Source organism: Saccoglossus kowalevskii, chromosome 2, assembly GCF_978046115.1.
Source record: "Saccoglossus kowalevskii chromosome 2, keSacKowa6.1, whole genome shotgun sequence".
In the NCBI taxonomy this organism is placed as follows: Eukaryota; Metazoa; Hemichordata; class Enteropneusta; family Harrimaniidae; genus Saccoglossus; species Saccoglossus kowalevskii.
Window position 1 is genome coordinate 20,258,511 of NC_140642.1, and position 12,758 is coordinate 20,271,268.

Sequence of the window (12,758 nt, forward strand, 5' to 3'; positions counted from 1 at the left end):
CAGTCACCATGGAGCCAAGGTCAAATGTTGCTAAGCTTTCTGAGATTGCACATCCTCTATTAATATTAATACACCTAACAAAAGAGTATATCATAAACAATTACAACTACAGTCACATCAAGAAATGAAATCAGGGGGAAATAAATTGATAAATAACGACAATTACAAAATGTTACTACAGTAGTAAATGAAAAACTACAGTAATTATCAGTTGTAACATAATCAAACTATAGTAATATTGCCAAATGAGAATTGTCCATCACCCACTATAAAGCCCTACAATTAAATGGCCAATAATATTCATTTTTATTCCTGATATGTTATTTAAAATTAACAGCGAGTCAAGAATATAAGATTTAAGTTTTATTTTCCACAAAAAAAGAAAATCAAAAGAAAAAAATGTCAACTCATGTATTTTTAATTATGCGAAAAAAAACACATTATGGCTTATATGAGGGATGACTGCAGACTGCTCAGCCTATCAGAAGTCGTCAAATCATCCAAACCACTGTATCTGATTTTACTACATCAGAGAGCATCACAGAACATATATGGATTTGAAACTATATTATATTATCTTCATGTCCACAACTACAACAATATCAATTATTTTGAACGAACGGTTGAATGGGTACAGTGCAGCATACTAATACAACATAATCGAGCTAGGTCATTTTAATTGTTGCTTACTGGAGTGATTAATTAACACACAACCGTATGCTGTTGTCAAAACAATCCCGCTTTTTATCCCTTTATGTCTGACGGCATTGAATACAACACACTTGACAAGTTAATAGAATCCAAATTTAAATGCAAGCGTACACCCCATTCACATGTTTCTGAACTGATAAATAAAACATGTTTCAAATTGTATTGTTTACCATATTAATAAGGATAAAACCATGCTGTTTAGATCAATAGAGAGGAAAACAGCATTTCTATCACTCACTATATATAGATTATTTCTGCAAAGTATACAATGTTTGAATGGACACTAACAATAGGTATACCACTATGATTATAAATGTTGTTTTTTCTTAAAAAGTCCAAAGCAAACAGCATTTCAGCAACATGCTCATTCAAAATATTGTTTTTCATTTCAACTTCATGAGTTTTCAGTTTTTATAATGCTTTCTAAACATGGCAGCAAATCCAGTGCTATTTTAATTTTAGAGAGCTCCAAATGCTAGCTGACCCTGAGAACTCTTGGTAAATTCACGCCTTCTTAGTGACCACAATTCCAAAGTGAGCTGTACTTTTATTGCACCAAAAACCAAACTTGACATTTGACACTTATAAGCTCTTGAAGAAGGAATCACACTGCATGCAAGTGGAGCTGTAAGTTTATTTTAAAAATCTGGGAATGAATGAACTACTTAACATACTGTATCAAAAAATAATTAATCTTTAGAAACAAATGTGTATGCATATTATCACGTACTAGAACTGACAGGATTGATTTAATAATAAACAGACTGTTGAATGAAACAGATGGAGGAAATATTTATGTTCAATAAACTGACATTATTAATATGTTCTCTCAGTGATTTACAAAACACGACCATAGTTTATTTAACTGTACTCGAATGAACTGGAGGAGAGAGACAATGCGTGATTAAACAGAAAAAAAATAATGAGAATATCACATTGTGTATTTTATTGAGTCTTAAAAAGTTCAAATCTGCTAATTATATTATAATTTTTTCTCACCATTTTCATTGATGTTAATACTTTCAATGCTGTCCGCTATTGAAAAAAAAAGTTCTTTGATCTTAGAAATATTGCAAATCCTGTAATCCTTTCTCCCCAAGGTTCATGGTCAAAAGTTATTTTTAGGAAAGAAACAAAAATAGAAACTTAAGCTGTGTTAAAGTTGCTATTTCCTCAGATTACAAATAATGTAGTCTTTCATTAACTCTCTGAAAATACTTAACCAGTGAGTTAATTACTTATAAACGACAGGTTAACAGATCCAAAAGTTTGAAGCTGACCAAAAGTAGTTTCAGCTTCATAAATCTTTAAAGTGCTGACCATTCTTATTTTTATCTTTAGCCTTGCCACTGCCTGTCATCGCAATAGATGGTGTGTGAAGACAACAAACATGCACTGTCATTTATGCAACATGGATTGGAGAGATTACTTTTAATGTGTTTGCAGAGTTTACAAGTAACCCAACAATGGTCAGAAATCGGGGATCGTTTCTCAGTGTGTTCATAGATGAAAAGTACATAGTGTTCAATAACCAGACATTGGTACTTGTGTACATAGTATATTATTTTTCGTCCTAAATACATTTAACTGTACAAGATCACTGAGGCTTAGACAGCCTTGGAGTTGTTATGAAATAGATTGTTCCTAGCACATTACTTTCTTTCGTTGAAATTGTTTTGTGTCACAGGGAATTTATAATGGAAAGAAGGTTTATGCTGGGAATTACAATGTTCCCCTACTGGGTACCCTGCATGTTACTCTTTCTATTTCTGGTATCACAGAGGGGGAATTGCAAATACATGGCATCACTGGTTCGTAGACATCCTTTAAATTCACATGTACACCCACTCAAAAATGGCAAGGCATTCATAAAAAATAATCTACTGAATAAACTGAGCCTTTTGGGATATATTCAATGTAAGCTTTGCCTTGACTAACCGTCTTATAATAACATCAAACAATTAAAGAATCGGCATGTTCAAAGGGTAAAGTGCCAACTGTGTTGGGGATATCAGTTTCCTGTTGTAAGGGACATAATTGGGACATGGTCTAACAGTGTTTTATGAAAAGAGACAAGTACAGATAAAAGTAAATAATGTTAAAAATACAACCCAGCTGAAAGGAAACTAATAAGTAGAATTCACCTTTTCAAGTTTTCATTTTTACAGACAGTCTGTATCAAATGGATGAGTTATGAAAACATTTTGTAACCGGAGAACAGCGGACAACGCCAAGACAACTCCAAGACAACGCGAAGTAATAGCATTCTTGGCACAGCATAATAAACAAGTTGAAGCATTTCATTACCGAGACAGACATAAAAACTATCATGTGTAATGTCTTGTATTTTAGTAAACGGGAAACCACAACTTAGCAATCACAGACAGAACCAGCTGATATCGGAAATGACTTTCTCAAAGTGTAGCCACAGGCATCATAGTATTTCCTCATGTCGAGCATGTATATTTAGATTGGCCTTGTACATGAACACATCACAAGCTGGGGATGTTGTATGTGATCATTTCCGTAGAAACATATGAACAATCTTCTTTGTATGCTTCTAAAAACAACACTTTACTCGCATTGTACATTGGGTGACAAAACTCAGAAAGGCATTCCTCCTTTAAAGAACAGCCAACTAAACATCATAAGGATGTAGCTACTTGAAGGAACTCAACTATAGACAGTGAAAACAAACTCGGTGAGGGAATAAGGTGAAATAAGCTTACCATCCTATGATGCCAAATAGCAGCAGTTGCCATGGTGATGTTCAGTTTTGGACTGATATTAACCCAGGCAGGCAGGCTGGTGTTGTTGGCAGCAGCGCGCGGACAGGCTTCTTTAAACAGGGCAGGCACAAACACACACAGAGACTCCACTGGCCGACAGCTTATGTTCAAATGACTGGACTCAGTTGGTATGTAGGCGTACTAGATATCAAATGTATTAAATTACACTACGACATAAGACAACTGTTTATTCTAAAGTGCGTATACACATTCACTGACTGGGGCAGTACAGTACTGACAGCAGCAGACACTTAGTAGACCAACCAACAATATTAATGGTTTTCCACATTAACAACTTGTACTTATCCCAGCGATAAAATATTATGACCTGAACTCTTTTAAACATAGTTCAAACAAGACCACATTCTTGCTGTGTTTAACAAAAAGAAACTCTGCTCACTGAATTTTAATTATAGCTGAGATCATAGTATCCAGAGTTGTAAAAATACCCATACATATTATTTAACTTTGTAACTTTTAAACTTCTCCTTCATCAAATAAAAATATATTACAAAAAAAAAAAGCAAAAACAGCCTAAATATTCTACCTCTAAAAGTGTAACCATCATTTGTTTGGCTTGACATTATTGAACTCTGTTTAAATAATTGTTCTATTGTCCATGTATGGGTCTATACAATTCAGCACAGTACAGATGGGTGGGGGAGACGACTGTCGCAGGATTGCGGACAGCTATACAGATGCAGCCAAGCAGAGAAAGAAGCCATATAGAATCGTGACATTTAACATTGCTGGCTCACCTCTGCATAGTTTAGAGTAGTAATTTCACCAGTCTTACGACTGTTTGTTTTAAACTTTGAGGCCATCAGTGTCATTTCTATTGCTCCTAGTTTTTTACATACATAAACACAGTAGAAGTTTAAAGAGAGAGAGAGGTCACCTTTGGCTCTAAACAAAGTGTGACAGTTTTTATTTCAGGACTACAAAAACTCAGAGACGAATGATTTACTCGCTGACAATAATAGGTTAGACGAAAGAATTCAACAGACAACTCAGTATTTTGAACATGAAAACACACATGTTTTTTTTTTCACTGAAATAAATGGATGAACAACAAAAATGAAACCAAAACATAGCAATAATAATAACAATTGTTGTTGAATTAAATAAATAATATACGACTTGAGATCTGTGGTTAATTTAATTTTATAAAAACTTTAGCATGTCAAACCGCCATTGATAAATATTGAGTCACACTGTTGTTGCCGAAAAATTTAAAAAATGCATTTTTACATAAATGAATAATAATAAACATCCTTTATCCTTGAGCTAGTTTTTTTTCTTTAAATTATATAATTTTCCCAAGAATTTTCCAGTAGAATATTTATTTTTCCAAAATTTCCTGACTACAGACTTGTTGTGTGCGACTCCCCAGCCCCATATTCTAACATGTCCACCCTTTAAAACATATAGAGTCAATTTTCAGTCTCCAATTTTAACAAACAATTTTGGGTAAAGTTTAAAGGTTAGCCAGGGTCATGAGAACACATAAGCACCACTTAATAGCAATTTGTATGGAAGGCATGCATAACCATCAATCTTTGAAATAATTTCAAAAGGGGAACAGATGTCAGTGTACTTATTGCTGTAGGCTTTTACCTGGCTACACCCGCCAACAATGGCGATTGTCAAAGATAACTCACAATTAAATTGTTTGAATTTTGTTTTCAAAACTTATCAGCTTTTCCTTGGAAAACCAGTCTTTCCGGGCAACGTACAATACACTATTTTTCACGCTTTCGTGTTAACACAACTTAGAACGTATTTCTGCTTTAAGTTGATCTTGAAAAAAAACTCTGAATGATTCATAGTGATCGCACTCACAGTTATGTCGTCATTCATAAAGTACGATACACAATATATCGGGTCCTGCCTTTGCAAACTGACCTAAAAATCCCCAAAATGACTAATTAATGTCTGGAAAATTTTAGTAAAACATCTTTAATATTAAAAAAAAAATTCAGTTCACCACAACTTTAATTATACTGTATAATTTACAGTTAGATTGCTCTCATAAAGAGAACAAATTGTTATATATATATTGGTAACACCCAAAAAATAAATTAATTCCAGCTAAAATAAAGTATTTTACAGGACATAATTTTGGCAATGCTTTCTAAATTGTTAGAAACCAATACTATGAGTTGCATAATAGTATGGTAGTACTTTCATTACCAAGTGAGCTCTGTGGCAAATATGTACATTACACCAGTACATACATTAAATAGTCACAGATATGTATCAATATTTTCTACAAGTATTATACGTACACAAACAAAGGTTCTGTTCATGACCAAACAAAAATTGTTTTTAAATTAAAGAATTTAACACAAACAACATAATTTCATGTTTACACTGGTGGATAGACAAATTTAAAATTTTTTGTTGGGCTTTTATGTTTGCGATGTGATGTGACAAGTGAAAACAACTACTAGAATATATGGCATTGTACTTTGATGAATTTTGAAACAGTTCTCCAATATACATTAATCATTAACAAAAATATGATTTTTTGTTTGTTTTTCCAATTGATACCAAGTATCAAAGCATTCAGGCTTGTAGTTTTCAAGAGAAGTCGAAAAAGTAAAACATTGACACGAACGACGACGGACAATCACTCATAAGATAAGCTCTGCTCGACAAAGTCAACAGCGGAGCTAAAAATTAAAAAATATTTGGCGAGACAACACTCTGTTGTTTGAATATCCTGTGAATTTTGTGTTAGGTATAAATATACTTAAACAAATATATTAATATAATAATTTCTGTGCTATATGATTTCATTAAAAAATAAATTGTATTTGTACATTGTAGTTATCTCTTAAAATTAAATAGGTTTTACAACAAATACGACAAGTAGACAATAAATGAGAGCTGTTTTCATACTGATTGGTGGACTTTATTAGATAGCGTTTTATAATTAGCAGCCAGCAAAAGCCTACTCGTTAAACTGCTAACATTAGGCAATCCATGGCAAAGTTTCCAAAATGTTTTTATGTTGCTTTTTTTTAAGAGAATGATTGATGGGAGCCATTATGCAAGAAAACAGTCCCAGCGGTTGAAACACACGCTGCACTGGAATGTCGCAGACAATGGCAGCCTTTAAGTTAAATGGCTATTTTGGTATCTCGTTGCCATAGTAAACTGGACCATATTAGAGAATTTTCACTGCTGAGCCTTACCTGTAATCAACGATCAATCCAATCGCTGTCATGTCAAGCAGATCGACACTGTATGATCGTTATAAATCATCAAAAACAATCAATAATAACTGTCACAGTTTGCAGACTCTAGACCATGCCAGTGGTAACAGGCTAAAGCAGCCACACCATTCAGACTTGAATGCCAAATAGGCACACTACTGTACTGGGTGGTTTACTTGATTTTATGAAGTGCTAACATAAGTTTCACAAGACAATGGCTGCACAGTGATCTTTTATTTCAATGTCTTACTATTACTGGTAAAGAAATACCATTCTGGAATGTGAATTGTGTTTTTTTTTACTTTGTTCTAGGGAAGTACATCCGGTGTGTCTGGTTTAAGGATTACAGTGTCAAGGCATTGTAAAAATGAAACGAACGGAGTGTTCTTGTCAATGCAACTGTACTCAGTACCAGTCACACTCTCACAGCGATGAAAAGAACCAATCAGTAACTTGTAATTGGTTGGGAAGTATCAAAAACTATGATTGGATAAATACTGAGTGAACTGACATTCTTTTCTCAAAAAAACAACACCAACATGTGGTTGCTGTGGTGGTGACAGACATGTGGTCTGATAAATAAAGTGACGAGTAGCTTTATCTCCTTCAATCGTTTAAGTAAACACTTGGTTAAAGATCAAGCCACCTGTCCTTGATAAAATTGACAGGAACCGAAAGATCGCCGCTATTAAATCATTCCAACAGAATTTCTGCAGGTGAATATAGATCAATTACACAACAAAGAAGTTCATTTCCTGTTGACAGTCATGGTATATGTCATTACTTCTGCGCCACTACAGTCATGCCAAACTCAACCATGCCGCAAACACAAATAATGCTATAGAGTGGATTTCTAAATCGATTATCAGTTGCCAAGATTGATGTGAATTAACTCGATATTGGTGTACTACAGACATTCCATGTATTACCTGGTGAATAAGGAAGTACGTTGGATGCCCGTGTGAACGGTCGACCAAAAGTGAATACATGAACTTACCCAATCACGAATACTGTAATAATCCATGAGACTGGTGAAACTGAGTAATCATAAAAGACTATTAGAACAGAATTTAGTCGGTATAGAGACTCTGAAAACACACCACTTTACAACATTTTCCCCTGGAGGTTACTGCCGACTACTACTCAACAATGAGTTGCAGCGTATACACAGGCTAAAACTTACGCACAATGGAAAGTGAATAAGTAATAAGGCACCTATCAAGGGTCAACGACTGGTTGGCTGCATCAAAGAAAGCAATGTTGACATAGCCATGAGTTGAAAAAAACGCCCAATTTGTGTATTTCTATCCTCGCCAGTATCGATTACCACTTAAGACGAGCATGTCCAAACAGAAGGTGGAGAAAAAGCACATTTGGGGTCACTGGAGTTTCCAAATTCTTGTTTGAAAAATACAAATGCTCTGAGGATCTTGAATGCTGTTTATTCTCTTATACTTGATTGTTCCATACTATGGGTATTTGACTAAAATGGAATGAAACAAAGAACAAATACATGGACCATCAAACACATGACACCACACACAGGAAAATTAACAATGGTGTGCTGAACACTGCAAAGAAAACATATTCAGTTCAGTGATGCCGACCTCTTACAATAACATACACTCAAGTAAAAATTTAACAGCCCTACCAAGCATCAGTCAAACAATTCAACCACCCAGTGCAGAATAACCTACTGGATGAGAAGTTCAGACGCATGACACATACCCTTAAATCGACACTAATTAAAAGACACAGGTGTGTGCTTGTGAAGTAACTGATATCAGTGCAATAAACAAACCTGTGGTTAATTAAGGTAAATTAAACAATTACAACCTAAATGTACGTGATGATTTGGTTAATCTAATCAAATTGATACTTATTACCTTAAATATTTTTTTTGATTCTTAGTTAACAATATCAGTACAATATACTGATGTTTAGTTCATTGCATAAACACTAAATAATAAAGTAATGCACATCGTGTATTTGCAGTAGAACGCTAATGAGGTTGAATGGTAGTAACTATCATGTAAAATATTAGTGAATAAAAACATACAGTGTACTAAATTTGACTTAAAATAATTTGTTAGCATAACTATTAGCTACTCTAAATTTAACCCTTATCAGTCTCTCTAAGTTGTACTTGACTATTGAATGACAACAATAGAGAAAATGTAACATCCATAGCAATAAAATACTTTTAAGGCATCTGTAATTACATCAACAATGTACCAAGTTAAAGTACCAAGCTGAAAATGCCCATATACCATGCAAATGAAGAATACCAGTAAGCAAGTTAAACGGCCTTCATACTCCTCAAGGTAGTGATGATTTTTATCTCTTGTAATATAAGGAAGGCCAAGTTCTGCCAGATTTCTCCAAACAGGTGGTTGTGTAATTGAAGTGAGCTGGAATGACTCATTGGATACGCATCCCTAACCTCTCAGCCAATCAGGAAACACATTGCATGTTCACAGGATTTGATGGGCTATCACATAGTGGCTTGCATACTGGCTTGTACAGATCAGCTGTCCATTTTATTGCATTAAATGTTAGATTTTATGGTCACAACACAGACTCAACATTTCTTATGATTTATTAACACATTTTCCCCAACAATAATTAGAAAGACAGCTGTTCCACAGAAAGCATATAATAAATATTATACTAATAAAAAACTGCATAAAAAAGGTAGTTTAGAGTCCTTACTTTAAATAATAATATGTAGTGACCTATAATTGCAAGGTATTTTATTTTAAAGAATATTTCATTTGTTTTCAAATATTTTTTTCTTATGCTGTGTTCGATGTGGTTCCAAATACAAAATGAAACAAACAATGTTTGAAATATGAACATGCACTGTGCAGCGACTGTGACACTTTTAGATTTTAACGGCAGTTGAAACTGACAGGGGAAAATGAGCTGCAATGAACAATTTAACAAAAAATAGATGTAAATTTATATGTATCTTGTTAGAATGACTTGTTTTTCTGTTTTGTTTTTTTTAACATTCATCAAAAACATTTTAGGTAAAACTCTGACAAAGTGTTACCAGGATATAAGGGACTTTTGAGAATCTTTCAAGAAGACACGAGTAATTCTCACACAGCTTCAAGGCATTTCTATACAGATCAAGGAATGCAAAGATCGCCTAAGGCGAGCTTGTCTGAATGACTCTCCTAGTTACAAACAATACCATCTCTGAGACAAGCATGCATGCACAGACCTCCCATCAGTGGGTAAGTTTTATGAATGTCAAAGACACATGGTGAAACAAACATCCCATAATTCCAGCTTCATAATGGAGTGGGGTGCACAACAAAATAATAAACAATGTGTGGAACATAGGTAAGAGGAGGAGCAGGAGGAGTAAAAAAAATACAATTCTCAGGGGATATCACAGATGTTTATAACTGGTTGCTTTTAATGATGTGAATTGAATAGCAGTAATGACAAGAAGCTAGCCAGGCGTGGACATGTAATCATATAGCTAAGGGGCACCTTGCAAGTGTTACTGATACCGAGGGTGCCCCTTTTCAAAAAAAAAAAAGTAATGCATCTGACATATCAATGGCTGTAATAAACTTGCTAATTATCGCTGTGCTTATTTTTAAAAGTACAATTAAAGAGGGAAAGCATTCTGTAAAGTGAGCTGGATGCTTGGAGGTTAACATGTGTGCATGTAGAAGGAGGTATGGAAAACACACTGGAGTAGCTGCGAAACAATATTACATGTAAACATTCTAGCCAGAAGTATAAGTGTTTTTACTGGGCATACCTAACGTAAATTTCATCATCATCTTAAGCATCTCAAGTGGCATGAGTGAGTTGAATAAACTGTTATTTAAATTAAAACAGTATCTACCGGTACCTCAAGGTACTATAGGAGTCTTAAATCACACCTAGACACATGAATTGGAAGTAGATATAAATCTCCAAGGTGAAGAATGAATGCTGTACATGTATGAAAGTGTATTTAGGGGAGGTTTTTGGTATGTTCAACCATGAAAATCATTCGCCAAGGTATACCGTTTTTCCCATCCTTGTGGCCCCACAAGTACAAAACTTAATTTCACCTGTGTTCAAAATGATCTGATATCCATCCATGTAGAATTTTTAAAATTTATTTTGAAAATATTTGTTTGTGCTAAGTAAAAATTGTCTATATTGAATGCAACTGTTTTTTTTCATACGTGGAAATAACAAGTGCAAGTGCTTTAACAACAGATACAGAAACCATACTGCATGTTTGCCATGTGATGATCTTTTTACCATAATGATGATTTAATGTGCTATACCAGGATTAACATGCTTGGAACCCACTCGAACACATGCACCTGCAGTGTTGCATCGAATAGTGAATAAATCTCACCCACTGTATTTGGCATTTATTCCCATCAAGTCTGTGGCATAACCAGAGTGTAAGAGTAGGCCCTTTCTTTTGGTGTTCAACCCATAGAAAGAATTGAAACTCAAAGCAATACTGATCATAGGACTGATTTAATAACTGCTATGCTAGTTTATTTTACTATTTATTGCTCTTCTTTTTAAAATTAAGACTGCAGTTTGGTACATTCTTCAACATTTCGGAAGGATACTGTGATAAATGGTTCAAATGATTAACACTACAAATCAAAATGATAACTAAGTACAAGTCTAAAAATTACTTATTTTGTTTCATTTTTTGTAACGAATATAAAAAATGACACTTACTTTCAGTTCTTGCGAATCATCCAGCTCTTTTTCACCGTTCCTTTTCTTGCTTCTTCTCCCTGTAATAGTTACAAACACAAAATAATTTAAACAAGTACAAAACTAAATAAATTTGTAGTAAAAAAGGTATATGTTTCATATCAACACATTCTTGCAGTGTCAACACATACATCTATTATAATATCTATTAACTTAAAAAAATAATGTTTAACAAAAAAAAAAATGACACAAAATTGATTAGAGTTTCATTACTGTCACAGAATTTTAGTTGCTAATAAAATAAGTTTTATATATTCCAGCAACTTGAGATGACAGTTAACACAAACAAACATGTTTTTCAAAAAAACAAAAAAAAAAACATGTTGGAATGCACAGAACGGCAACAAATTGAATTGTCCGCTGGACGTTACACACAATAGCATACCTTCCATAGTTAGAACCTTTTGTTTCCAATCCATGGTTTTAAAAAAAAATACAGGAACAAACAATGCGTCACTTCCAATGTTATCTTATTAGTGACATAACATTAACTCAACAGTGAATCACACAGCCAAGGTTAAAACGGCAAGAAGCTTATCAGTTCAACCAAACAGTACTGCCCACATACGCACACACAACGTACAATATATGGCCGTGCTCATTCCGTATAGCGGACATGACTAGGTAAATGAGGTTGTTTGTCACATTTGTTACAACTATTGTGGTAAATACGTGTATCACATGCCCACTCGTTTATTTATGCATTCTCCATTACTGAACACTGATGGCGCTATACACCAAACCAGCTACAAACTTTGTTAAACTGTAATAAGCCCTAAAAAAACGTTTTAAAAGAAGTGGAAAGCTGCTTTTTTTGTTCTCAGTGCTAAGCCTCTTAGGAAATTACCCGTAATCTTACAAGAAATGATATTACTTAGTTTAAGTGGTTAAAAGCATGTTAATATCTATTGCAACATTTCCTAGTAACCATGTTTATCTTGTGGCTCGCCAATGATTATAGTAAGTCTAAATCCTGTGGGTACAAAGTTACACAACTATAATAAACTATGTAAAAGTCGATAATAAATATCTACAGAAATAATTCCATGTATATCAAGTCATAATTCACTATTTTTATAACTTTTTGCTCTTTGACCTTTAGAAGTTAACTAGCAAATTGACATGTATTCAATAGGAAATTATGTCTATTAAGTCTAAAATGAACAAAAAAATTATGTCTATTAAGTCTAAAATGAACAAAAAAATTATGTCTATTAAGTCTAAAATGAACAAAGAAATTATGTCTATTAAGTCTAAAATGAACAAAGAAATTATGTCTATT

General features: G+C 33.8%; 1 protein-coding gene across 6 annotated transcripts in view; it reads right to left on the reverse strand.

Moving 5' to 3' along the window:
- The window catches only part of LOC100370385 (apoptosis-stimulating of p53 protein 1-like), a 51,543-nt gene that overhangs the window by 13,418 nt on the left and 25,367 nt on the right, over positions 1-12,758 (reverse strand). For 3 of the 6 annotated variants that reach the window (XM_085492626.1, XM_085492627.1, XM_085492629.1), the window contains one exon: positions 11,438-11,496. In XM_085492626.1, the coding sequence (XP_085348752.1) occupies positions 11,438-11,496 (59 nt within the window). Of the gene's footprint in view, positions 1-3,440; positions 3,613-7,718; positions 7,903-11,437; positions 11,497-11,861; positions 12,097-12,758 lie in introns of those variants that run through there. The other 3 variants (XM_085492628.1, XM_085492630.1, XM_078014465.2) reach the window with 3 other exon arrangements.